General features: G+C 40.9%; 2 protein-coding genes across 4 annotated transcripts; both read left to right on the top strand.

Moving 5' to 3' along the window:
• On the top strand, window positions 1–21407 carry ghrb (growth hormone receptor b). Of its 3 annotated transcripts, none has more exons than XM_070989177.1 (9): window positions 1–234; window positions 3820–3910; window positions 13705–13840; window positions 15367–15545; window positions 16636–16814; window positions 16963–17107; window positions 18299–18389; window positions 18675–18744; window positions 19122–21407. In XM_070989177.1, the coding sequence occupies exons 2-9, from the start codon at window positions 3829–3831 to the stop codon at window positions 19995–19997; spliced, it is 1758 nt and encodes a 585-aa protein (XP_070845278.1). In that variant the 5' UTR covers window positions 1–234; window positions 3820–3828; the 3' UTR covers window positions 19998–21407. The 3 variants fall into 3 exon arrangements, with proteins under 3 accessions (XP_070845278.1, XP_070845279.1, XP_070845276.1); XM_070989178.1 differs by lacking the exon at window positions 1–234 and adding an exon at window positions 275–307 and having other exon boundaries at window positions 19122–21401; XM_070989175.1 differs by lacking the exon at window positions 1–234 and having other exon boundaries at window positions 3805–3910; window positions 19122–21401.
• Window positions 21408–21874: 467 nt separating this feature from the next.
• On the top strand, window positions 21875–27076 carry LOC139349017 (coiled-coil domain-containing protein 152). The gene is made up of 8 exons (XM_070989460.1): window positions 21875–21931; window positions 22469–22574; window positions 23439–23507; window positions 23833–23897; window positions 24199–24334; window positions 24552–24679; window positions 26026–26127; window positions 26948–27076. Exons 1-8 carry the CDS (start codon window positions 21875–21877, stop codon window positions 27074–27076), a joined length of 792 nt encoding a protein of 263 aa, XP_070845561.1.
• Window positions 27077–27652: the final 576 nt, after the last annotated feature.

Here is a 27652-nt window from a genome sequence, read left to right as displayed (position 1 = left end):
GGGATTCTCACAGCTGTGCCACTGCCCCAAACACACTCAGACCGCCCGCCAGTGCGGCAGCGTTTCTTCGACAGCGTTGGCAGCCTGCATGGAGCTCGCTTTAACGCGGTCCTGTGTGTTTTTCAGAGGCCGTCCCGTCTCTTTTCAGGGACTCTGGAGTTTACTGTGTGTGTGAGAGTTCCGCCGTCGCTGCTGTTTATCTCGGAGTGGAGCTGAGGACGCTTCAGCTCAGCGGTGAGCTGCTTCTCATGTCCGTCCTGCATGTTTATGTGTTTGCGCAGCTGGACGCAAAACTACTGGATCTACAGTGAGTATTTGACCTGCCAGTCAGGACCTGAAGCGTGTCTCGGGCTGTTCAGCAGGTGTAGTCCCTAATTGTTGTGTGTTGTCGTGTTTAAAGTACATTTTTTTTCCATGAATCTTGCTCAATCTCAGAGGGCAGACTGGGGGAAACAGTGAGGCGGCTGGAAAACAAGCTGGAGATGTCATTAAATTGCAACTACTGTCCACTTAAAGTCAGCAGAGGCAGCTTGTCAGGGCTTAAAGGTGGCAAATATATGTCAAGTCCTCAGGTTTGGAAAGGTGGGAAGTAATTATATTTGAAGTATTATGGACTCCATGAAGTTTTGAGGGACTTAAGTTACATTAATGATATAATTGTGAAGGAAATGCTGTTTAATGTTGCTTTGTTTATGTCTTTGAAAGGACGGATGTTAAAAAAAAAAATATTTACAACTGATTTGTCAATAAAAAACAATTACTCAATTTATAAGTGTATTTTAAGTTGATATTAATAATGAATCAATAACATTAATTGTCAGTTAATAACCAATCAAAATGTCAAATCTTTCCTTCGTCCAGCTTGTTTATTGCGAGGATTTGCTCTATTCCTTTCTCTCATGCAGTGATAAACTGAATATCTTTAGTAGTTCAGACAAAAAAAACAATCTGAAAGGTCATAACTTTGGGGTTGAAGACATTGTATTTTCATATTATCTAATATTTTATTGAATAAGCCATTATCAGTCAACCAAATAAATAAATGGTCAATTAATCAATCATGAAAATGATTAAGATTTTTTATCCAAACATGCTGACCGAATTATGATGGACTGAAGTAATCAAAATGGACTGTTTGTCTTATAAATTTCGTTGTAGAAATCTCAGAAACCTCCCACTCTCTCAGCAACTGAGCTGAAAACCTTCAAAATAAAGTCTGTGAGTAACATGTATGAGGAAATAGGGACTAAATGGCAGTAAAATACATAGAAATGTCCCATCAGGGTCTCCCAGATATAACGCCATGACCTTGACTATGTTTGTGAAGTCCACAACTGCTCATCAAAGCACAGGTTGTGCTATCTGCAGCTGTGAGGGTATTTTTTTCTCAGTCTGTCTTATCAGCATGAGAAATCTGAGAGCGTGAAAGCTTGTCCTCAGCGTGTTCAGACAGACAGTGATGAACAGAGATTCATAATGCCGTGACTGCAGTGGAGTTTATTGAAGTGAGAATGAACATTGTCGCTCTCACTCCTGGCACTGGCATCGGAGATACGTATGATAACACTTTTCAAGGTATTCTGCCTCCACTTGATCCAACACAAGCAGGGAAAGATTATGTAACTGTAATTATTTTTAGCATATATGTGAGCCGAACACAGAGGCTGACTGATGCTACACTGAGGCAGATAATCGGCCAGTATTCTAATTTACAGAACTTTTTGCCAAGCTGCCTTCATATTTGACTATTTTAGAGTTGTCACAAAGATTAGGCATGATAATTTACACTGTGTGAGCACCACAGAAACATTATATATTGTATTTACAGACTGGTTCATCAGTTATTATCCAGCACATCTTAAGAGCAAACACAAATCCTGCACAAACGTTTTAACCTCACTGCCAGTGAATGAGTCAAGCTGGACCAGAAATATAGTACAGTAGCTGCTTCATACTGTCGGAAGCGATCAGGGTGTGCCACGTCTATGTCACTGTAGCAAAATGACTGTACCTGCACTGCAACATAGAGCTGCGAAACTGAGAGCAAAGATGCTGAACTAACAAGACAGGAGACTCCATCGAAGCATGAGTCTGCATGAGTAGGTGTGAGGAGAGGAAAACAGAAAGGTGAGCAGTAAATCATTAATCCCTTGTTTGATTCTGTGTGAGTATGTATACACAGTGTGAAGTCAAGTGCACTTCAGGTGTCACATCGCACTTGAAAGCAACACGTGTGCGAGCCAGCAAAGCCAGTGTTTGGCATCAGTGCTCCTGAGTAAGATTTAGCACTTTTGATTCCCTATTAAGTCTCATTCACTCCAGTCATATGTGATAATGATCTTTTATTTGGCCCAAAAATCCATTGTTCAGTGAAGTCGAAAACATTTCATGGACACTGGGTGTACTCGCCCTCATGGCCTGTCTTCACAAATTCCTTTACTGTTAAATTGCCATCAAAATCTGGAAATGACATTGCTATTTTATGAGTAAGGAGGCATCTCCAGATAGATTATGATATTTTAAATGATAAATCAATCAGGCTAAAATATGTGTTGGGAATCTTAATCACAAACTCACCAAGGGCCCCAGCTTCAAGATTAAAAAACTCTGCAGTACAAGATGAATATTATGAAATAATATTTATAAATCTCTTTGCAAGTATCACTAAACAAGATCTTAATGAGGGCCAGAATATAGTAGGGATGGATTTCACAAGTGTTGTCAGGAACCCAGCGTAAACCAGTGTACTGTTTTGAAATGTGGCTTTCCAGGAAAGATAAATAGTGTGAATACCACGAAGTGTGTAATGAATAAAACATGCTCAGCTTCTGATTAAGACCTGCTGGTCCTGCCTGCTCTCCAGTAACTGCGGTGAACGATGATTCATCACTTGGATTTTTTATTTTTTCATGATTTTATTTTTCTTGTCCATTCAAATTACAAAAAATGCAGTTTTAACACATGTTGTCATTGTTGTGTGTTAACACGTTGAGTCTTGTTGAATGTTGAATTGACAGTTTGAACAGAATCACTTTTGAGACACTTTCAGTTTAGCGAGCGCTAAATGACGTTCAAGAGTAAGAACTGACTGAAGTTGAAGCACAGTATAAGTTGTAGTGACAGTGCTGAAAGGGCGTGAAGTGTTAGATGAAGCGTAAGCATGAAATGTTTGCTGGAGTGTAAGTGATAATAGAAATGGAGGAGGCACTTTTAGTGACGTCCTGGAGGGAAATAGTGTCAGTTCAAATGCAAAAACTGAAGGAAGGTTTCTGAAAGAAGCTGAAGTGGCAAAGTATAAACAATGAAAGGAGCTGAAATGTCAGTTGTAGTGTAAGTAATAAAAGTATCTGAAAGTATCAGTGTGAAGTACTTAAGGGAATCGGTTCAAGTGTAAAAGCACAGAGCAGATATCAGTGTCACTCATCTAAATGACCTGCATGAAGATCAGAAATGGGGTCCTTCTAAAACAGTGTAGGAGTCAAATCCTACAGAAATGAAAAGTTCCTGTCCTAAAGAGTTCAAATTTCAAGAGCTTAGCACTATATTTGCCCAGTGGGCACAGAGTTCATCCACCTGAATGTTAGGATAGAAAATCACCTAATAGATAGCTGCTATGTATGCACTGGAATGGGTTTTACTTGCCAATGCTATGACTCTACACATTTTTATGATGGGTGTACGCAGCCTCTCCTGGTTTAAAAAAAGTCGGGAGGTTAAGGCCCTTTTTATTGGTGGTAGTGGGCTGGGCCTTCGTGTGCTGCGTTTCAGCTGGGTGGACTGCACTGGGAAACTAACGTGCACCACATGTTTCCTCCACAGCTCAACACCATGGCTGCTGCTCTCACCGTGCTCCTCTTCCTCTCCCTTCACATGTTCACTGCTGCAGTGCAGGAATCAGCCCCAGAGCAAGGTATGTTTATGAGTATTAGTGTTTGTCTGGGTACCAGCAGTGTCTTTGTTCACTTGTCTAACATAAGTAGAGTGGAATTAGAAAACTTGAGCACAGGCTTGAAATCATGTTTATTACATAACAGACATTAACATATTGTTTCGTGTTAATTGACACATTTAGGCTTGGCATTGACGATGCTTTCTTTGCAATCTGGTGCTTTCTGATGCACAGATTTTCACTTCCTGTTGATCCATTGGGTTTGGAATCAACGATTACACAACAACAGATGGAACTAATTTTTGAGATGAATCTGCTTGTAATGGCCGACAGGACGGTATAAAACATTTGTAATTGCTCAGTGACTGCGCTGCTTTGGCATTCAAATGAATGTGAACTGTGTTGCACAACAGTGAAGCCCTCCACAGACAGCCACATGGAACAGCCAGCAGATTTCTAGTGAAGTGGCTTCCCAGGAATTCTCGAGAGCAGAGCGTACTCCACTGCTGAACAATGGGAAGCTGTTTAGTGTGCCAAAGCCCCCCCCATTTCTACTAAGTAGCCCCTCAGTGGCAGCGGAAAGGCCGTCTATTTGCATACATGGCTCGTGTTTTATCCACAGATATAAACTAGGTTTGGACTGACCATTAAAGTCATGCACGGACATCTTGTGCTTTGTCCTGTTACATAACACTTTGAGTAACTTTGTGGGGGTGTCGACAGAGGACTTGCTCCCCTCTGTTCCCGTTCCCATGCTGCTTATCTTTAATCTGTTTTTGTTTCATGTCTTGATGTGGGATTGAACAGAGATGCTGCGTTCTGACAGGTCTTTTCTCCCCTGTAGCAAAATATGGCAGTGAGAGCTAACTTGAAATTGAAAACTTTTTTTTTGCCTCAGCCAAGTGTATTTTTTTAATGCAGTCTGCAGTAACAATTTTACAACCTTCAATAACCTCCACATCTCTGAACCGCTGCCCTCATCTCATGTTTTGTTGTGTGATTCAAATCGGTCTTGTGTGACTGTGGTGAATGGCCGCTCACCACGTGGGAGAAAAAACTACATACTGAAGACCAAATGCAAATGAAACGTCCATGATCTCAGTATTTCTAGGGGAGGTATGTAGACGCAGGCCAACAGCTATTGGCAGACACAGGCTATAAAAGACAGCCTAGCTATGCTGGCTGGCTCCTTCACCTGGAGTACTTCTACTCACGTTATCTCATAGCACAAGCTGTTTGCAGCTCGGGGTGGAGGGAATGGTTAGCAATATAGGACGATTAGCTTAGCCACGTTGGCCCAAACCGGATAATTATGCTTATTTTAATCATCCAAATGGCCGAGAATCTGAACGTCAACCGATTTTAACTGCTGAATTTCTTATCAACTTTCTATGAAGTGTAACTGCAGCTTTAACTTGGCAGTGGTGCAGGCAACTGGATTTAAAGCTTTGTGATTGGCTGTTTCTTACTGAAGTGCACCTCTTTCCTTACATACTGGTGCTCACTAGAGTTGGACGGTATACAATATACATAATTTTGATACCGCCAAACTTTCCCCACATTTTCCCAGTACAGTATACAGTATTACCGTGACTAATTAAAAATCACTTTGCAGGGCAGCGTGACATGCGTGCAGTTCAGACAGTCAATGCTCACGCTCAGAAGCACCAATCGTAACTTGTAGCATACCAGACTGACGGGGAGAAACTCTACCAAGCATTGCCACCCTAACGAAACATAATTCATACCGCACAAAATTATATGCGCATGTAACGAAAACACAAAAATTGCTCACATCAAACTTACGGCATCTGCTGATTTCACCACTTCACGCAAACCACAAAAGCCCGGTATCATATGAAAGCAGAGAGTCTGATGATCACGAAGATGTCTCCCTCCACACTGTGCGACGAAAACTCGGCGAGCTAGCAGCCAAAGAGTAGCAGAAAAAAACTTTGCTAAATCATAAAGTATGTTTTACCTTTTCTGTTTTGAGGTCAAAAGTTATATTCCAGCCCCAAAACACGCTGCTAATGTCTCCTCCTATGACTCTGCGTTAGTTTGAGATCAATCACGAAGGTCCTGCTTATTTACATAAAGAGGAGGGGGTTTCTAGAATGGAGGGAGCGCTCTTCATGCAATAACCTATCTCTGGGATTACTTCCTGCTGGATCGTCATTGGTGTTTCTATGGTGAATGTGGGCGGGTCGCTGAGCTATTGATCGGCGTAACTACGCTGTTAGTTTCACCGTTCCGTTCATGAAGGAGGAGAGCTCTCACAGAGGACTCTGCTGAGCAGCCCGAAGTGTTATTTTACTGTTTTATTTGTATTTCGTCTTTTTATGAGAGCTAAGAACAATAGCAAGCAGAAAAAATGCTGAAAAGGTGTTTTCAACAGAGGAGTTTCTCTGTATGCTTGGACGAGATAACGGTACTCTGCCCAGACGCGCCCATATGAGCGCCTGGACATACCTGTGTAATAACATCTGTAAAACTGCTCAGGTTAATTTTTTAGCATGTACTTTTGCACAGTCACCTTTTTCTCGAGTAAAAATTCAACCAGATACATTGAACGGAGTGGACTTCATTTTTCTTATGACGATGCTACAGTTATGTTCGACCCTTATAGACCTATATGCGCAGCATTTTTTTAATGACGGTAATGAAACTGATACTGTTGCTATTTTTAGATACCGCGGGATACCTTATTACCGGATTATCGCCCAACCCTAGTGCTCACAGATTTTTATTTTTTTATCGAACACTAGGCATTCTTTAACTCAGTTACTCATTTTAGTGTTTTTATGATTCAACAAGGAGAGTTTCATGTCTATTGAAGCCTTGCGTCTGTACTCAGTCAGTCAACTGCCTGTCTGTGAGCAAATCACAGGGACTTTTCCGTTCAGAAACACCAGCCATCCAGAATAGCTTCCCAATTTTATTGGAGCACCAGCTGCCAGAGGTACTACTCTGAGAAACTGAATGGTCCCCGTTGAGGAGAACAAGAGTTTTTTCGTCGTCACCACTTGAGCAGCACTGTTTATATCACACAGGAATCAGGACATTGGCTGTTAATATGATTATGTTTCATGGCTGGAGAGGTGACACTCTTAACTTTGAGCATACGCAAGCTTTTTTTCTGTACACGTTCTCTCCTAAGGCTTGTTAGGTGCGTAAAAGCTTCAGTAATCACTGATGTGACCATGGTGGCCCTTTGCCAAGAAAGGAAATGGCTTTTCTAGATGCAGAGGATTAGGTATTTCCTCCTGAGAGTGCACTGATTGATGCCTGAACATGTCATTCTCTAAATAACCCTTTGCCCTGTGTGCTCACAGGAAAGACATTAAAGATTGCTTCCTACCAAGTCACTGTGCAGATGTTAATAGATGCTGTGATTGGAAAAACACAGTTATCATCAAGGGGTTGTGTAAATAAAGACAAACAATAAGCACTGTTCTGCCTAATAATTTATGAAATGTGCTGAAGGTGTGAGTGAGTCCTGTAAAGGAAATTAATGCTAGCTGCTATTTCCTGCTCTCTTTGAAATCATGGCTGAAAGGAAAAGCATCTGCGCTGCGATTGAGTGCGGATGTTATGTTTCACCCCGAAATAGACTGTCAGCAGAGGGAAATCATGCTGTAAACATGTTTACCTCATAGGGCTGTGGCAGTTTGCCTCAGACAGAGTCCTGCAATGAGAATACAGTATGTTATTTGTGAATATGTTGTGAATTGATATAAGCATCTTGTATATTGTCTGTGTTTTGTGGCTCAGCTGACTGAGCTCAGAAAGAGCTCTTAAACTACTGCTCATGTGTTTACTCAAACCGTAGGTGAACTCTGCCTGGCAGCTGTTGAGCAAACACAGCAGCACTTTGTTTGACAAGCACATGAGCACAAAACTGAAGCCTGTTTGCAAGTTGATCTAGTTACACACTTCGCCAGTATGGACCTGATGTACACAGTGTGTTAAGGTGGATTAGTCATCGTGGAGCAATACACTTTTTAATATATAATTTATTTGTTTTCCTACAGTATCCGCTGCTGCAGAACAGTATGTGCTTGTATCAACTGAGGACTTATTAAACGTCTTTATAATTATGTGTCGGTTAAGGTTAGTGAAAGATTGTGGTTTAACACAAAAAACGTCAACACTGACTCCAACCTCAAGACATGTTGTGTTTACTTTTTGAACATGGCCTGACCAAAAACCACAATACTTCCCTAAATCAATGTGCTTTTGCTCCCTTGTCCTAACCTCACAGTGGGATGGGATGTGAATCCCTGCACTTTGCAATAAATAAACAGAGGACATTATTCAACTGAGAAAACGCTTTCCCTCAAAACATGTACGTCAATATAAATTAGCAATATTTAAACAGAATTTGCCCTCTAAGGGCTGTTGCTATTGGGTTTATTTACTACTGAAGATTGCACACTGTACAGATGCCTCTCTCATGTCCTCATGTGCAGTATGCAACACAGGACCTGAACTAAAAAGTCAGTATTTTCATAGGTGAATGCTGGTGGAGCAGGGGGCCTAAGTTTTAGAGGGCTACGTCTCCACTCATAGAATCTGGAGTTATGATAGGTAACTAACATTTTATTTAATATAAGCTTTGCCCTTCAAGAGCTGTTGCTATTGGGTTAATAGTGTTGCTTTCGTCAACAAAAATTATGACTAAATATCGTGGTCAATGAACCTTTATCATGTCACGAAAACAAGATGCAACGTAATGCTTGTCATGTGACAATAACTATAATTATAATATTATGTATAATGCAATATTTTTGACAAATAAAAATGAGACTAAATGTGGTTTACAAAATAAAAACTCTCATTTTCGTTGACTAAAACGAGACAAGACGAAATGTTATTTCCTCTCGTTTAGTCGTGTTGTTATTATTATTTTGCAGTATTTCTGTTTCCTGTGTCTCACTTCAGCGGCTGCATCAGGTCGCACTGTGCAGTTGCAGGCGACGTCACGGCATTAGTCCCCACTCACGGCGTTATTTAGAAGACGCAGCTGCGGTAGGTTAACGTTAACGACAGACAACTGACACAGAGAACAGGATCGATGGCCGGCCAGCTGGCTTTGGTTGGTAAAATAAATACCTTGTAAATTCAAATCCTTCTGTATCTGGAATGGATGTATTCTTGAGTGTATAAGATAAAAATAATATAATAATAAGACAATCTTGTTTGAATTGTGAAATGGGTTTGGCTAAAAGAAAATTTTGGTTTTGTTTATACTACTAGGTACTTATACTATATTGACTGGGTTAAATAGAATTGCATTACTAAAAAGAGACTAAAACACAATTTTCGTTGACTAAAACTAGACGAAAACAGTCACGGATAATTCTGACTAAAATAAGACTAAAATGATCAGACTTTTGGTCGACTGAAACTTGACTAGACTGAAAAGAGTGTGAACGTGACTAAAACTAATAAAAACTAAAATGACAGCTTGACACAAAGACTAGACTAAGACTAAAATTAAAGCAGGCTGCTAAAAACAACACTAGTGAAGAGCAAAGCTGATGTATTCAATGCCTACTGTCCACAGAGGACATACACCAGTTCACAACCCTGTGAATGTAAAGCACAATAAGACAAGGAAGCACTTGCTGTGCCTTGGATAACATCCTGTCAGCCCTGTGTGTGGAAAAAAGGGGTCAAGTGATATTACACTCCTTCCACACAGAACTGCTGCTGCAGAATGGTAAAACAGTGATTACGTACTGTAATGGTTCCCTGTGTATCTAACTAATCTGTGATGATGGGATTAGAGGCATATTGTTTGCTGGAGACAGGGTTACAAATAAATGCAATGGAGCATAAAGTACAGTGTTTTCTGGTTTTCCCATTTTATATCACATTTTTGCATTATTTTTTAATACTGTAAATTTCCTGGAAACTTGTTTGAGAGGCCATTTAAATCTGAATATCTGTGGTTGGTCTGAATATATAAAATGCCTAACAAACTAGTTATTTGATAACTAAAAGGTAATGGGCATTTGTGTTAAGGTTTTTCTGTTATTCCATTCCCAAGGCCATCAATCTAGCTATTTCATCACTTTGATGCAACAAAGTGCCATAAAGCTCTTCTCCTGCGTGTATTGTCATATGGTCCAAATCTAAGTATGTCAAAATTGCATTTATTACAGTAGTTGGCCATTACTTGAGCAAGTTTGCTGCCCTCACTCTTTGAATGTGATCTTTATTCTGATGTTTAATCTTAATAATGTAAAATAAAAATTATAGAAACAAAATCAGGCATATACCTCACACACACCCACAAAGAAATATAAATCAATATGGCAAAACTATTGTTTCAACACATGTTCCCTGTCACTCTCTCTGACACACACACACACACACACACACACACACACACACACATATATATATATTTCCTGGAGACTTAGCCTAATCATAACTGCTACTTGCTTAACCCAAACCTAAATGGATTTACGTCCCCACAACATGCATAATACACCTTCCCACACACACGCTCACACACAAACACGCATACAACTTTCAAACCACACACTCGTCATCATTTATCGGGATGAAGTGAGCCACCAAAATGCTCTGCATAGCTGAGTGTCAAATTGATTTTTCTCTAAGTCCTGAGCTAAGCACAGTTCCGAGGAGGAGTGGAGGATCTGGTAAACAGGTTATTTTTAGCCTGTAGCTCCCCTTCCCTGAAGCGCCCTAAGCAGGCCAGAGGTATTCATCACCTGCTCCTAGTGGTGCCTCTCTGCTGCGACGAAACCATCCTGTCCTCACGCTTCCCGGTACTCAGCCAGCCTGAGCTTGTGTGTTCCTCTCTGAAATGTTGATGTGGTCGTCTGACTGCTGTCCCCAGAATCATTGATCACAAAGCCTCCTGGTAATATGGTCAGCAGTGTTTACTTAACGAATGTAAAAAAAAAAAAAAAATGCTCCCTCAGCTCTTTGTTTAAAGAGCCACTTGATCCACATAAAGGAAAAAAATCACCTCATAGTAACTAGCCTTGCAGATAGTTTTCAAAGCAAACTATATCCACTCATGAACACTGTTGAAACAAGTTGTAAGTATATCTTGATACTGGAATTCATAGGCTGATGATATTTGACACTTCGAAAGAGTTTATCGACCGACATTCACTTTCAATGTGAACGCAAACAAGACACATTTGAGTTTGTAATATAAAACTTTGGCATTTCTCTCTGAATTTGTGTTTTCTCTACTGCAAATACATGTTAGTTTTATGCTGAAGTAATTGTCAGTAATGTCAGCCTGCCTCATCAGTCGGCCTCTAGCTTTAAGATATTGTCTCATTGACTCTGGATGGTCCACAGACCCCACAGTCACCTCTTTTCATTAGAACTACTTTCTACCTAAAACATGAAAATAGTGTGTTCTGTGGATTACCCAGAGTAACCAGAATTATGTCTTTAAGCCATTTTTCAATGTTGTGACCACCACAAAAGCAAGTCCATTATATGAGAAGAATATCTTATAATCTATAACCCAAATAAAACAAACCTATCTGCATGGCTAGATACCACTAGCCACTGGGTGAAACAAGCCTTTAAGTGGGTGACATGTTGCAATTAAACAGAAAGCATGAAGCTGATAGGCTCATGAATGAGATTGACAGGACTGATAGACTACAGTATGCATTGAAACATGTCTCTATTTTCAGGAGCAAATGCAATGCATTGCAATTAGTGCATATGCTGTTTTTTGCAGGTTGTGTACACAAGATCATTTTTGTGTAGCACAAAGGGACTACAACTTGAATTTTTTTTTGCAACCCTGTGTTTTAGAATGACAGATAAATGAACCTTGAACCTAGAAAATTTAAGTATTTTACTAACAAGAAATGATGCAATGCTGCACGGACAGATGTCAATCGAACTGCACCTTTGTAATGACACAGCCAGTTAAACTTGACAGAGTACCCCTGTGCACTCCTACAGCACTGTCAGTCACAATGTCACAATGCACAGTTAAAAAAGTCAATGCAGCAAAACCAGAGATATCATTAGTTAAGTATTGTAACTCCACATTCTGTGAGCAGAAGTGCAGCCCTCTAAGGGCTGTCGTTGTTGGGTTTATTTACTACTGAAGATTGCACACTGTACAGATGCTTCTCTGAGGTCCTCATGTTCAGTGTGCAACACAGGACCTTTTGTTTCATACAAGCTTTGCCCTTAAAGAGCTGTCACTATTGGGTTCAGAGCGAAGCTGATGGATTCAATGCCTACTGTGTCACCAAGGTCCACAGAGGACATACACAATTCACAACCCTGTGAATGTGAAGCATAATAAGACAAGGAAACACTGGCTGTGCCTTGGATAACATCACGTCAGCCTTGTGTGTGGAAAAAAGGCGTCAAGTGATATTATGCTCCTTCCACACAGAACTGCTGCAGAATGGTGGAACATTATGTACCGTAATGGTTCCCTGTGTATGCAACTACTCTGTGATGATGGGATTAGAGGCATATTGTTCGACGTGTGTGTAGAAGCACTAGATCTGACAATGCATCATCCGCCGTCTCACGTTTAAAATTGAATGAATCAGGGAACACATCGCCAGATACAAATGGATGAAAGTGCGCAGATGTCTGTCACTGTCATCCATCTAAGGAGGGCCATAGGCAAAGATAAGGCTGTTGTGGAGTGCACCCAGGTGCCCTTTGGAAGTTCCACTCCTGCTACAATGTAGGCTTAATTGATGAAGGGCCTCTCGCACCCTGGAGCTACATAAAGCACAGTTACAGTTACAGTGGGATATGTTTGGCTGGTGGCTCCTGGTCATAAATGTTCTTGCCTAAGAGGCAGCAAGCAAGTGCAGGTTGTTCTACCAGCCTCACGATCAGATCTGCTGCCTCTTTGATTATGCCCAAGAAATCTTGGAAAAGTCCTTTGGCAACTGGCAAATAGAAACCGCTATACATTTACCTGTAGCACCATGAAGGCGGTGCTCACCACTGGAGCTCCTCTGCATTCAGGTGTGCACAGTACCTAATGGGTGAAGATCTGCCGGCAGTCTGTTTCCGGGCATCTTCCCCTGTGTTGTTCACTACTTGAATTTGGGAGCAGAGCTCAGGTTCTGATGGTGTTCTATACTGGATACGAGTATACCATACAGTACAGTGTACTGTGGCGGGAAAGAAAATCTTCAGTTCAGTTCAGTTTTTTAGCTTTTTAGTTTTTTCATTTTCAAACTTACACTCGTTTGAATTCGTTTGAGGCAATTGATCAGAGTTCGCACAGGGCCCTCTGGAAACACAGAACCTATTGTACAACAAATAAAAGCAAAACGATTTTCCAAAGATATAATACTACAACTTTTTTTGTTTTTTTCTAGATCTATAAGACACTCCAAAATAAAGCAGTATTTAGTTTGCATAGTGACTGTTTTGGGTATGCTTAAATGCAGTGAACACGCTGCAGGCAGGAATGTAAAACAGGCAGGTAAGGTCTGCTGCTCTGTGTGTTTACGCAGCCAGTAAACCAGGATCCAAGTATTTTCTTTGCATGTGCTTTTCTGTGTACAGAGAGAGCAAATAGCGTTCCACGACAGCCCTGGCAGTAAACCTGCCAGCTTTGGCTTTTGCTGGAAGTTGAAATGACTTCCAGGAAAAAGCAGACACTCACCCTGTGGCTGCTCACTGGAGTTAGGTTACAGTAATTATCCTGTCCAACCTAAAAGACACAGCCATTGCAACAAAGAAAAGACAGCAAAACAGAAGTTACCAGCATCAAAAATGATTAGGTATGTAATCTCCCCCCCTTCTCTGTTTCCCTGCAGTGCCCCCTAAGAGACACCCACACCTCACTGGCTGTGTTTCCGCCAACATGGAGACCTTCATCTGCCGATGGAATGTCAGCAGTTTCCAGGAGCTGTCTGAGCCAAGAAGCCTCCGCTTATTCTACATCAACAAAAAGTAAGGGTGGAAAAACTTTGTCTTTACTGACAGAAATTTGCATTTCTTTCTGCGCTTTCAAGGGAATCAGGGTAGCAGATGAAAAAGGGAAGTAGCCTGTAGTTTTTTGTTTTAATTATTCACTTTCCATTTTGGATGAGTAGCCAGACTGCAGATTATGTTGTCATTACAACAAAAGAGTGAGGCAGCTGGAAACAGCATGCGTGAAAGAAAAAGATGCCAATTACTGTAATAGAAACAAAACAATTGAAACAAAGTTTGTAATAGAATTTTAAAAAATTACAAAATAGTAATAGTGCATAATAAAAGAAACCAACTCAATGAATAGAACTGCAAAAAAAAAAGAAAAGAAAAAACAACCATTAAATTAATGATGGACCTAAACTACAGTTTACATTTCAACATTTCAGCTTTTCCTCTTTTAGTTTCCAGTTGTCTTCAAATACTATATATAAAACACACAGAGGAAGATTCGAATGACAATAATTACGTGTGATGCAGAGAATAGACAAAACAAAAACAAGAAAGAAGAATCATAGGGGAAGAAAGAAAGAAACAAAAAGAGAAAAAAATGGATGGCATGTGAAGTTAGTTTGTATGTATGTACATATAAAGAAAGAGGTGTCAGAAAAAGCATGTAGGTGTAAATGAATGTAGAACAGAGCTGCCTCTTAACCCACATTATCAGCCTTTCTTACTCAACTGCTCATTTGCATGGTCACTGCTTTTACAACTCAAATGTATACATTGTTGTGTCTGAACCTTATCTGGCATGTGGCGCACCTGCACACACAAGGCAAAAGTCCAGTTCAGGATGACACTTGGCAGTGAGATTTTTCTTCTGGAGCATAGTAATGTTTCTCCCTTATCGAACAGTTAGAGAACTTTGGTAAAGTAATTCACAAATGCACACCAAAAGGTCACAGGATTTCTTAAAGTTGTCGGTTTAAAGGATAAGCCTGATATTTTTTCTTTCAAACCCGACAATGTGTTAGTCTGTCTTTCAGAACTTTATGACCGCCTCGCCCTGTCTGGTGTTGAGCCCCAAGCTCCTACTGAAGACATGCATTGTGAAAAACAGCTCACATTTCTATAGTTTGATCTTTAAAAACAGATGGCCATTGTACTTTTCAGCAAACATCAGTTAAACAAGAGCAAACAGTGCACTTGTTGAGAACTGTGAGGTCCAGAACTGACATGTGATACTTTGGGATTATTTGGAAAACTTGTAGGAAAAAAAGACATTTAAGTTTCTAGATAAATTCTGAGAAGCAGTTTCACATTTATGTAGTATTGGGGTTCATCTGATTTTTTTTTATCATGAAGAATCTAAAAGACTCAAAGACTGAATTGAAGTGAATCAAATCAGGACTTTCTGAATCACAATTTAATCCACTGGCAGAGTAAGCGTACTCCATAAACATTCCTCTACCACTGCCTTCAGGCCGTGTTTCAGGGCAGAGGTAGAGATCTCCTTCCTCTAGTTCATAATATGTTTTAGACATGTTATCTTCTCCCGCTTGCAGTCCCCCCCATGCCCCTCCTAAAGAGTGGAGTGAGTGTCCTCACTACAGCACCGACAGGCCAAATGAGTGCTTCTTCAATGAGAACCACACATCCATCTGGACAGCTTACAGAGTCCAGCTCCGCTCGAGGGATCAAGCCACCCTCTATGACGAGAACCTCTTCAACGTTCAAGACATCGGTGAGTTTACCGCCTCACTGCCCTGTCTGCCAGGATCCAGATTAGAGAAAGTTGATAAAAAGCGGATTAAAAACCCTTGTATGGTCATGTGAAGTTTCCCCATATTCCCTGTTACTTTCCATCCAAAGGTTTAATGAGCATCACAGGGCCCTGTGGGGGCTCTTTATTCTGAATTGCATCTCTCAGGTTATAAACAAATCCTGCCTCCTTCACTCAGAGTGGCCTTATGGTGTAAAAAAGTACCAATGTTCTTCCACAATTTCCAGATTAGCCATTGTTCCACTAGCATCAGTCTTTCTGAAAGACCTAAACATGTACTTTTTGTGCATATTCTCTGTAAAATGGGTAGCTCTTCCTTCATAAAATATCCCATGAGTCTTAGCCATTTGCACACTGTCAAGGCCTCACAGCAGCTGTAGTTGTTGGCTGTTAAAAATAGCTCTAGGGATGGCAATGTTGGTCCGTCAGTGGATTACCATAATATTTTAACATTCATGTTGTTACTTTTCCTCTAGTGCCAGGAATTTGGCTTCAGGCATTCAAGTTCCCTAAAGGAGAAATCTGACTGACTTTGTTGATCAGGTCAAAGTTTATTTTTGAAATAACTGCAATATAATGACATTCCCATTAGCAAATGTTAGCATGTTAACATTTGGACATTATGTCTGGGAAACATCAACATGCCAGCTGTATGATAAATTAGCTTTGATGCCAACTTGCATATGTATATATGCACAAAAAGTAACCAAAATACAGGTACTCATAGAAAGTAAGTACCGCAGAGACATAGGGAAGCATAGCAAATATATAATACATGATATGACCCCTGTCCTCATATTGTCCTCTTTTTATGGTTTACGCCCTCTTCAGTTCAAGGAAATTATTAATGCCGCAGCTTATGAGAATATTTTAGACAATAATGTGCTTCCAAGAGAAGCTCGTTTCTCTTTCTCGATTTCTCGTTCTCTTTCTATTAGTTTATTGGGCTAATTAATTTAGTCCAATGGAGAATTCCCTGACTCATATTATAGAATGAGTCCATAAATAGATGAGTGTAAACTTTACACTAAAATGATTTTCTGTTCTGCAGTGCAACCGGATCCTCCAGTTAGCCTGAACTGGACGCTGCTGAATGTGAGCTTGACCAGCTCTCACTACGATGTCATGCTGAGCTGGAAACCGCCTCAGTCTGCAGATGTGGAGATGGGGTGGATGACACTGCAGTATGAGGTCCAGTACCGTGATGTCAGCTCTCACCTGTGGGAAGTGGTGGGTGTCTTCTGAGATTTATTTCAGTGTGCTAAATTGCAACTTCAGTTGAGTTGAATTGTAGTATTGTCAAAAGAAACGTGAATGTGGAGAACACTGATGCTATAGCACTTTTTCTCCTACTTGAACCGTATTTGCTTTACCACAGGTCGACCTTGTGAAAAGCACCCATCGCTCCCTTTTTGGACTTCAAACTAACATGAATTATGAGGTTCGGGTGCGGTGCAAAATGTTCGGTGGGAAAGAGTTTGGAGGATTTAGTGACTCTGTCTTTGTCCACATGCCCTCTAAAGGTAAACACTCACTGCACTGCTCACAGGATGGATAGGCAAAGATGTTACAAATGCTTTTCTAAATGTTTTTCAGCTTTACATTCAGCCTATGGAGGCTGCAGCTGAATGTCCTCGTCATTATAAAGAAACCTCTCAGTATTTCTGCCTACACTTCCCCTGACAGCTCACCCTCCTGTCACTGAGCATCAGTAGCTTGCATCACTATATGAAAACTAAATGATATTCCAGTAGTTGCCTGTTTGATCTCCCTAATGCTGTGATTTCCTGTAGCCATGCGTGAATGCAGCCCCAAATTAAATATAGTCTAGATAGTTGAGAAGTAGGCCATTGTATTTGTCAGCACACATCTTAATATTTACATTTGTACTTGAAGAGAGAGCTTTAAGACTGTTGATCCATTGCACAAGGCGCACCTCCGTTTCTTTACCCAAACAAAGATGTCAGTCAGAAATGAAAGCTGCTTACTGCGTTAAAGGACTTGCTGTCCTAAGTTATTCTTAGTATTAGTTATTCTAGACAAAGACAGCACTGTGTTTCTGTAGCTCTGAAGGTCCAGTGTGTAGGATTCAGGGGGATCTATTGGCAGAAATGGAATATTCACTTATAATTGACATTAGTGTACAATCACCTGAAAATGAGAATCATTGTGTTTATGTTACATTAGAATGAGCTCTTTATATCTAGAGAGGGAGCAGGTCCTTTCCACAGATTCTGCCATGTTTCTACAGCAGCCCAGAACCCAGAAGTAGCTCAGAATTTAGCATTTTACACACACGAGATGAAGAGTGCTCAGTTGGTTGCAATTGGTCACCTCACTGCTAGATGCCACTAAACCAAACACACTGGACCTTTGATGTAATCATAATTACAAATACAACAAAAGTGAGCATCTGCGGCCATGCTAGCAGCTCTGTGAGGCTGTAGTTATGCACAGCTGTACTTTGAGCTAAATGTTAACATCTGCATGCTAACATTTGTACAGCTGAGGCTGATGGGAACGCCAGTCTTTTTCTTGACAGCTGTATGACTTTTTCCATAACAGCCCTGGATTCTCTGAACAATAAGGAGCATTGTATTTCTGATAGACAGAGACGTTACATTAACAGCAAGATAAAGTCAGCAATATAATGTATTTCATTTTTTTAATGCACAATATTATCTACATAAAGTCGTGTGCATGTCTTTTCCCAGTGTCGAGATTCCCAGTGGTGGCCTTGCTCATCTTTGGTGCCTTGTGTTTAGTGGCCATCCTGATGTTATTCATCATATCGCAGCAGGAAAAGTAAGTACAGTGCAGCCATCAGGATTTCTGAGTATGGATTAATGGTTTTGAAAAGCTCAGAGAAATGAGAAAGTGCAGTATGCTATGCAGTGACCAGCACAATGCATGTGCTACTTAACCTTGGAAGAACTCAATGTCTTTTATCAAGGGTGGTATTACCGACACAGAGACATTCTGTATATCCTCTCTTCAATGTTTGTACTGAGGTCTGAAGACATGTTTTTATTCTCTATTGTTCATGTGTTATGTCAAATTCAACATGTTTCCCTTTTATCCTCCCGAAAGGTTGATGGTTATTCTTTTGCCTCCTGTTCCTGGACCTAAAATAAGAGGAATTGACCCAGAGCTGCTGAAGGTATATCACTTTATTTTGAGCTAAAAACAAAATTGAGTATAACTGTGTGCTCACAACTATGGTTAGTACGGTAGGTCAAAGCTTAAGCAGAAATTTCCAAAGAAGTTTGGCTGGGCTTGTTTAAAACCTGTCTGATTGCCTCACTGCTCGTGTTTCTTAACCTGTCTGACGTCTTTTTAGCAATGTCACAGCATTCCCAATTCCTAGCAATTACCTTGAGGAGACAAAGGTTATATTTCTGATAGAAATGATGGTGTATGCTACAAAAATATAACCCATGTCATAATAAACAGGAATTATCACTAAAGGAACAGACCTAGCTCAGCAGCTGAATGTGGCCTCTAGAGTGTATCGACTCTCTTTTCTTTACCTCACAGAAAGGGAAGCTGAGGGAGTTGACGTCCATCCTGGATGGCCCCCCTGATCTGAGGCCGGAGCTATACAACAGTGACCCCTGGGTGGAATTCATCGATTTGGACATTGAGGAGCAGAATGACAGACTGACAGACCTGGACACGGACTGTCTCATGCACCGCTCCCTGTCGTCCAACTGCACTCCCCTTTCCATCAGCTTCAGAGACGATGACTCGGGCCGGGCCAGCTGCTGCGACCCAGATCTTCCCAGCGACCAGGAAGCATCGCCTTTGCATCCTCTCACCCAAAATGAAATCCTCAGCAAGGAAACGTCGTGCCTAACAGCCTGTGAGCCAAGCTGCCAGCCCCAGAGCCCTGTCACTGGGGTGCCTCCTTTGGTAGAACCAGGCAGAGAGACCTTGTACACCCAGGTTAGTGAAGTAAGGTCGTCTGGGAAGGTGCTGCTGTCTCCTGAGGAACAGACTGAGGTGGAGAAATCCACTAGCAAAGACACAGAGAGCGACATCATGGCAGAGAAGCAGAAAGAAAAGAAAGAGTTTCAGCTGCTGGTGGTGAATTCAGATCATGGCGGTTACACCTCAGAGCTCAGCGCAGGAAAAATGAGCCCGAGATTGTCCACAGGAGACATGAGTGAGCCCTGCCAGACAGAGGGAGACTCAGGTTCTTTGTCCCCATCATCTCACCATGAATCAGATAGCACCCCCACATCCCCTCTTCCCCCTGCTCCTGTCTACACAGTGGTAGAGGGTGTTGACAGGCAGAACAGCCTCTTACTGACACCAAACTCGACACCTGCTCCCCAGCTGATAATCCCAAAGACCATGCCCACACCAGACGGCTACCTGACCCCTGACCTTTTGGGAACCATCACACCATAGATCAGCGGTGAACTGTGCAAAGACTGTTCAATCAAGGGCAGAGATACTGTTAGCTTAGAAACAGTCTTGGAGATTGACTATGGAGGGTCCCGACGTTGAGTGATAAATGTCAGCTCACCTAAAATAGTCGAGGGGAGGCATCTGGGCCTGTCCTGCCAACACCTCTACCTCCTCTGGCCTCCCACTGCTCCCTCTGACAGGGCTGTGAAGTCAGCACGGTTGGACATTTGGCATGACCGAGTAAGAGCACACAAGAATGTGGCTGATTGCAGTCATGGAAAAGGAACTTTTTGATGGAAGATAACACAAACTGGTGCTCGAAATTGCCTCAAAAACTCAATACTCACTTGAAAACAGGTATATAACACTTTGCTGAAGTTGCATTGATCACATGTTTGACCACTAGAGGGCAGAGGAACTCCACAGCAAACTGAGAGAACACACAACCCCAGTGCTTTAATTAGAAAAGTGTTTTGGTTAAGGTGTTAGCCAGCTTGGTCATTCATTTGGACTCATGTTTCAATCCAGAATCCTCAGAAAAGTATCTGGAGCTGCTAAATGATGGACATTCTTCACCAGCTTGTCACTCATGTTGTCTCTGCTGTTGGGTGCTATGAGCTAAAGAGCTTTGTAGAGCTGCAGAGTTGTGGTTTTGTCAGTACTAATAACACATTTCACATGTGAAATGATTGAGGGTGAGTCTTTGACTTTTTGTTTATATCAAAAGCTTTCTTTTTGATAAAATTGGGTCATATGTAATTAGTATGCTATGTGAAAAATGTCTGTAAAAATGAATTAATCATCTGACCTCTTTTTATGAAACCAGCAGTTTTATGCTTTCCATAAGTTCCATAAATAAGCTTTTCATTCAGTCCTTTATATGCTTTAAGACAAATACTATCATAACAGAAATGTGTAAATCAGATTAAAAAAAAGTAACCCATTGCTTATTTGATAGTCAGCCTTGTTGGGGTTCATATATCATGTTGTTGCTATCACATGAAAGTAAAATAAAGCATGAGCTGTATGTAAAAGGATCAACTGGAGCATATAATATTAGATTCTTATCTTACTTTGACGCCATTGCATACTATGTTCGTCATTTATGGTCAAAACTGAAATGTTTTCAGAGCTGACAGATAATAGAATTCTGTCTCATGCTCAGTCAGTATTTGTTTTTGAATGCATGGAATATAACAAAGCTTTTTATTTGTCATTTGTTGCTGTTTAACAGTGCATTTGAATGCAGATTAAAAGGTGGAGGTACATGGTTGTCATTGTTGAATTTGTACAGTTATTTCACATTAACTGTTCAAAAGTGGTAGTCACAAACAAATTTCTTACTTGTGCCTTTGTATACTAAATTCAAAAATAAAGGTCTTGCATTAAAAAATTATTGAAGTAAAACTGAATATGAAGTTTGTGTAACAGCTTTGTCTGACGCACATACATGTAGATCTAACATTACACGTACAGACACACTTTACTCTGAAATGTGAAGTGAAAATATTAACTGCAACAAAAGCATATGACGTCAACGTTGCTAAAATACCTGAGAAATGTCAACATAACATACTTAATAGACGTGGTCAACAAATGAGATGCGCTTCCCACCTCTGGTCTTTACAGAAATCAGTATCTACTCTGTGCGCGAGCCTGACACTCACCGTGAGCGCGGCTGTCCACCAGCGCGCGCAGTTAGCAGCTAGCTGTAGCAACATAGCCTGAACTTCGTTGGTAGCAGGTAAAGCGTAACAGGAGGATTTCTGTTGATGTCGTTTAACGTCAGTGAAGTTTTAATGAAAGGGACACACTAATCCGATGCCATTACTTTTTTTTTTTTTTTACAGTTGCCTGGTCTTCCTTAGAATAGTAAAATGTCAAACTGTGTTAATCTCGACACGTTTATGGACAAGTTTATTCAGCTGGAACAGGTAAGATAGCGTAAGCAAACTCACTGATGGCTAATAATGGACGTCTCTGCCATTTGGTTTCTTGTCTGTTTTTCTGTCTTTGCTGCTTTATTAGCTAGACTAAACAGAAGTATGAGAACGAATTGGAGAATAACACATTGCTGGGAAATTACAGGCTGTCCTGCAAGGTTATGGTCATAATTTGACAAACCTTATTCCTAAGAAAATAGCTAATTCTGTCCTTTGGTTGCTTGTGCTGTGTTTCCTCTACATTCTATTGTACAGTATATTGTACAGTGCTTGTCTGTAGTAAGTTTCTGTTTTCTTGATAGATAGATAATAATTAGGGTTTCAGCCCACTGAACTCAATCTTCAACCATACTCTTTGGTATATCGAATCTTAGTCAAAATCATAGTGCCCAGTAATACACAGTGTACATTAGTCGTGCATTAGTAACTTAACCCATGTACCTGCTCGTGGGGACATTGTGGAGTAAAAAAAAAGATTGAAGTCTGAATTTCAGAGGATTTCCACTGGCGTTTGTTTTTGTCAAACAGACAATTACAGAGGTTAATGGCAAAAACCACATGTTGGAGATTATGTTGGAGGATGCCAACAGACTCAAGAAATTCTATCTGACCAAGGAGAAAGTTCTGATTGAGGGTGAGTTTTTGACTTTCGTTTCAAAGCTGGAGCAGTTATTTTAGTTTTTTACATCAGTGTTTGTTTTTCTAAAATTTGAGATCCCTGTGGAGCTTGATTTGTGTCTCCCCTGCTTTTGTTAAAATTCCAAAATATGACTGATATATCAGGCACTGGTTCCCAACCTGGGCGTCCCAACCCCCACTAGGGGTCACTAAATCGTAATGGGTGGTAAAGAGGGCTTCTTCATTTTGAAGAGGTGTAAGAAAACCTTTTTAAAATATACAGTTGGCCAGTATCTCAAAATTAAATTCATTTCTGTGATGAAAACAAAATGAAAATGATTATTTTAAAGTTTAGATTATTTTTTAAGTATAAAAAACTCTCACAGGATAAGATCACATGAAGACCTGAACACAAGCTATATTCACAGATTCTTCACTCTGTGCGAAACAGCCCCATCCCGTGTTAGAAAAGTTCACAATTAAAACAATCAACGAGCTTATAGTGGCTAACGTCGAGGTGAAGAACACAAAATTACTCAAAGAAGGAGCCTGTTCAGCATGTGTGATTCTTAAAGATTAAGAAACACACAATGCAGACGCAGAATTGTATAACAAGTTCCCAAAAAATATCAGGAAAACTCATCTATGATGCAGAATTTACAGAACTCCAAATTATTTTAAATCGCTCCTCACAAAAAAAAGATAAAAATCTGACAGTCATTGCTTTTCACAACAATAGACCAAACCCATTTCAGTGGTTTAGAAACCTTATGTCCCTCACTGAGTTTTTTTATACTGGAACTTGTATGTGTGTGTGGCACTTAAAAACCATGAAACAAAGCATGAAAAGTCGCTAATTCTATCGATCTACTTGTTGCAGAGAGAGACAGTCTTCTTGTCTCTGTGAACAAACTACAGCAGACTCTACAGGAGCAATGCAACCTCAGAGGTAACAGGAATAATCCACTGGACACATTCCTGGATATTTAAAATACTCAGACATGAAGAAATATGCACAGGGCCAACCTGAGCACTCATATAGCACAGGTTTAATGAAAGTTTAAGAAGATTTGGTGTCTAACAAATAAATGGTTTTATATTTAATAGTGTTGCTATGAAGTGAAAATTTTATTTACTGTGTGATATCCATTTAGTATGACACTTATATTTCCAAAATGCACCACTGTGCTCTACGTATGTATAGTCGATTTACAGATGATGTTCTTTGAAAGGATTTCCATCATATGACTATTCTCAAACTGTTCGTGTTGTAGTGGAGAATGAGAGACTGAAGAGTGATATGGCTGACCTGAGACAACAAAATGAGAGGACAGCAGAGGTAAGAACTGAGTCAGGAGTGGACACTGATAGCATTTAGCAGTAAATAAAGGAACTACGGCAGTAAATCAAGTTTAATTGAAAGGTGTACACTGTGTAATGTTGAGGTGAATTTTTAAGGTTTATCTCCATTGTAGCTTTACCTCAAATCTTCAATTTGACATCATCGTGATCAGTTGATTCTCTCCATTCTTACTAATATTTTAAAGCTCATTGGCGCAATCCCAAATGTTTGTTCAGTAGTAATTTCAACGCTCGTCTCTGTCACTGATGTGGTTTGTGTGGCCTGTGTGTTGTCTCAGGATGGAGAGGCTGTGGTTCAGCAGCTAGTCAGTGAAATGAGAGCAAAAGCAGAGAGACACAAGAGGGAGCTAGAGACTGTCAGGCTGCAGTGCAGGAGAGAGATAGAAGATACCCACAGGCAGGGTCTCAGTCAGTGTAAGACCTCACAAACACTCGATACACTGACACAGTGACACTGTTGATGTGATAAGATGTTTCATAACAATAACTCCTGAAAGGTTTGTCTTGATATCAGCCAGCAGCAGCAGAGAAAAACAGCAGAACAGAAACAATTAGAGGAGGAAAAAAAACAAGTATCTTAAAGATTAATCTGTATTTGGCTGGTGCGTGCTGTTGGTTCATTTCCTAACAGTGGAAGCTAAAGACACTGAAGTAAAGAAGCTGCTGGAAGAGAAGGACCTCGAGCTGGAGGAGATGAAGAAGAGGCTGAAGGACCAGGAGAGGGAGAGGCAGAGCGAGCTCCTGAAGTTACAGATGGAGGTGAATTAAAAGCTACATTTCACATCCAGCAGTACTGCTGGATTAACCATGTTACAGTTCAGCAGATAGTGGTAATTCAATACGTACAGATGTCAGCCACCATAAAACAGAAGAAGAAAATGGCAGCAGCCGTCATTGGCCATCATCAATACACAGTCTACACGTGTCTCTTGTCAACACATTTGAGCCAGTGAAGTGACCTCCTGTGACAGGACTCCAAATGTTTTTCACTTAGCGTTTCATAAGCTGAACAGACACAGCCTATGTGTCACTACGCTGAGAATGAACTTCATTGAAAAGGTGCATATTAATGTGAAGGGGGACACAGATAATGCAGAGCAATTCACAAAAACTGTCAGTGGGGGGTTAAGAGCAAAGTTGCAGTGGGCTGAGTTTTGGGGGCTGCTCTTTGATGGATTGAAGGACATCACAAAACGCACCCTGCAACTACACAGAGACTCCACTGTGAGAGGATGGACGCACTTAAAGCGAGCAGGAAAACACTCTGCAGCGTCCTCTGTGTGTGACTTGATCCAAACAGTAAATCCAAGCGATCCAGACTGTTACTGCAGCATCAACAAGGTGGTTAAACTGTCTCTTCCACTGCCTTTGAGCAGTGCAGCATGTGAGAGGGGATTCTCACATCTCAGCACAATAAAAACCAAGTCCAGATCTCGTCTGTCACACACTCGTCTCTCAGCCCTGATGCACATTCACCTGTCAGAGACGACCCGGAGACATTTGACTCAAAGCCAGCTGTTGGCCTGAGGATGGAGACAGCTAATCTGAGCCTCAGGCAGCGACTGGGAGGTGCATCTTCATCATCTACCATGCAGGAAGCTGAAGAGGAGTGCAGTGAGAGAGACACTGAGGACAGCGATGAAGATTGTAATCATTAAGACCATGCTGCAGTATGTAGCAGGTGAACACCGAACATCATCTCCACCATCCCACCTGAGTACCTGACTTAAAAATTCATGTGCATCCCTGATGATAATCCGGTTTTCATAGGAATAGACTGATAATTGCTTTGTTGATATTTATCAGCTGATTTTTTAGCTGCAGCAGGTGAATGATCTCTGTAAGCAACCTGTCAGTGGGAACAAGTGTGACTTGACGGATGTTCAAGAGTTCTGTCTGGAGGAGGGAACAGTTGAAATTTGGTTTCATGTGTGGGCAACATGACACAGTTCATGTCAGTTTTGAATATTTTCCGGAAAGCTTTGTGAAACGAGCAGAAGTTTTGAGAAAGTGTCAAGATTAAGTGCAACTCTGCTTTAGTCTCGCGCAGCCAGTTTCAGATTCTCTGCAAGATCGTCTGTGTTTTGCTCTGTGTGTTTTGGCAGTTTGGTGCAAAGTTAGCCAGAGTTCAGAGTACAGCTCAGTGGAGCCAACAGCAGCAGCAGCAGCACAGCTCCAACCTTATTCCACAGAGTGTCTTCAAGAGGGTGAGCAGCCCACACAAGACCTTTTACATCCTCTCTGTTCATTATAGAAGTTAACTGACAAGGTAAATTCCAAATTTAAGGGGTAATGAATCTCTAACTCAAAGACTTGGTGCAAGATGGTTTAGGTCTGTCTGTGTCCTTGGCATGCAAAGCTCAGCTGAGAGCAGAGCTAACTGTATTAGATTTGGCCTGGATGTCTCATCTTGTTAGTCCCCACCTTCTAAGTAGCATCAGGCTACTTCCCAGCATGCCCCATCAGCTTTGTTATTTGTCTGACAGACAAAGGTTTGAGAGAGATAGCTTTAATGGGCATTCAGACATCATTTTCACCTTTCGTGACTCTTACTGATTCGACCACAGTAGTGTTTTTGCTGTCTGTATTAACTCACCTCAAACAGCCAATATGGTGGCTGTGCAGAGACAAGCTGTAGCTAGCTAGAAACATACACAAACATGTGTTTGTTGAGTGTGCTCACAAAACTTGCCAGAAACTCCTAAATAATAATAACTTCAGAGGTGTTCAGTGATAATGAAAACAATAATTAGTTCCAACCCTAGAAAGAATGAGGTTAGCAGTCACTAAATACAGTGAAAAGCACACAGCAGACTGTCATTTATCTGGTGCAGCCATTCACAAGAACCAATGAATAACCAGTTTATAATTAGCTGCTGGTGTTTTTGTGGGACATCACTGTCAGCTGTGCTTTTCTGAGAAATATGTTGTATGTCTTGTTTATATTGCTTCTTTCTAGTATGTGTGTGTGTGTGTGTGTGTGTGTGTGTCTGTGTGTGTGGATTAACTGTTCGTGTGTATCCTCAGAAGCTGCAGTCCTTCCAGGAGGAGAAAAACAAGGAGCTTGTGGCTCTGCGTCAGAGAATCAGAGAGCTGGAAGAGAACCAGCGTACCTGTGGCCTCAATGATAGCCGTCAGAGGAAGCGAAGGATCTAATTTGTTCAGAGGCTAAAAAGCTGTTGACCTCTCAGCTGTGCAAAGTCCTGAGAGAGCTGTTGAGTTATTTTACAGATGTTTTTTTTTATTATTTGTTTTGCGTTTTTTGTAAACAGTGATGCTTTTTGTGTCATACTTGCTGAGATCTGCAGTTTCTCTGCCATGCTTGCAGGTGACTAATGTGCAGAGAGCATGTTTAAACACAGGCTGTATTCCTGTCTAAGGTTTAATCCAATCAGACGCCTGCACGGGAGGGAGGGAGAGGGAGGGAGGGAGGGAGGGTTAGGCTTAGGTGTACTTCAGATTGAATCAGATAGCTTTCATTTCATTCAGAAAAAAGGAAATCGTTTAATGAATTTCTTCTGTTTTTTCAGATTCCTTGTAGTCAATCTTATGTATTCCACTTCGAACATGTTGTAATACTCTTTTTAGTCATTTTGAAACCATATATCTCTTAAACTCCACCTTTCCCATTATTGACGTTTAGGGAAGCAAAAGTCTGTCAAGGTCTGCTTTTCTCAGTAGTCTAAAACTTTTCCATTTACCTGAATAATTAAGTAAGAGTCTGTGTCTTTC

The sequence above is a fragment of the Chaetodon trifascialis genome, chromosome 20, assembly GCF_039877785.1.
Source record: "Chaetodon trifascialis isolate fChaTrf1 chromosome 20, fChaTrf1.hap1, whole genome shotgun sequence".
NCBI classification, from domain to species: Eukaryota; Metazoa; Chordata; class Actinopteri; order Chaetodontiformes; family Chaetodontidae; genus Chaetodon; species Chaetodon trifascialis.
The sequence above is the reverse complement of the archived record's forward strand: the minus strand, read 5'-3'. Positions and strand labels throughout refer to the sequence as shown.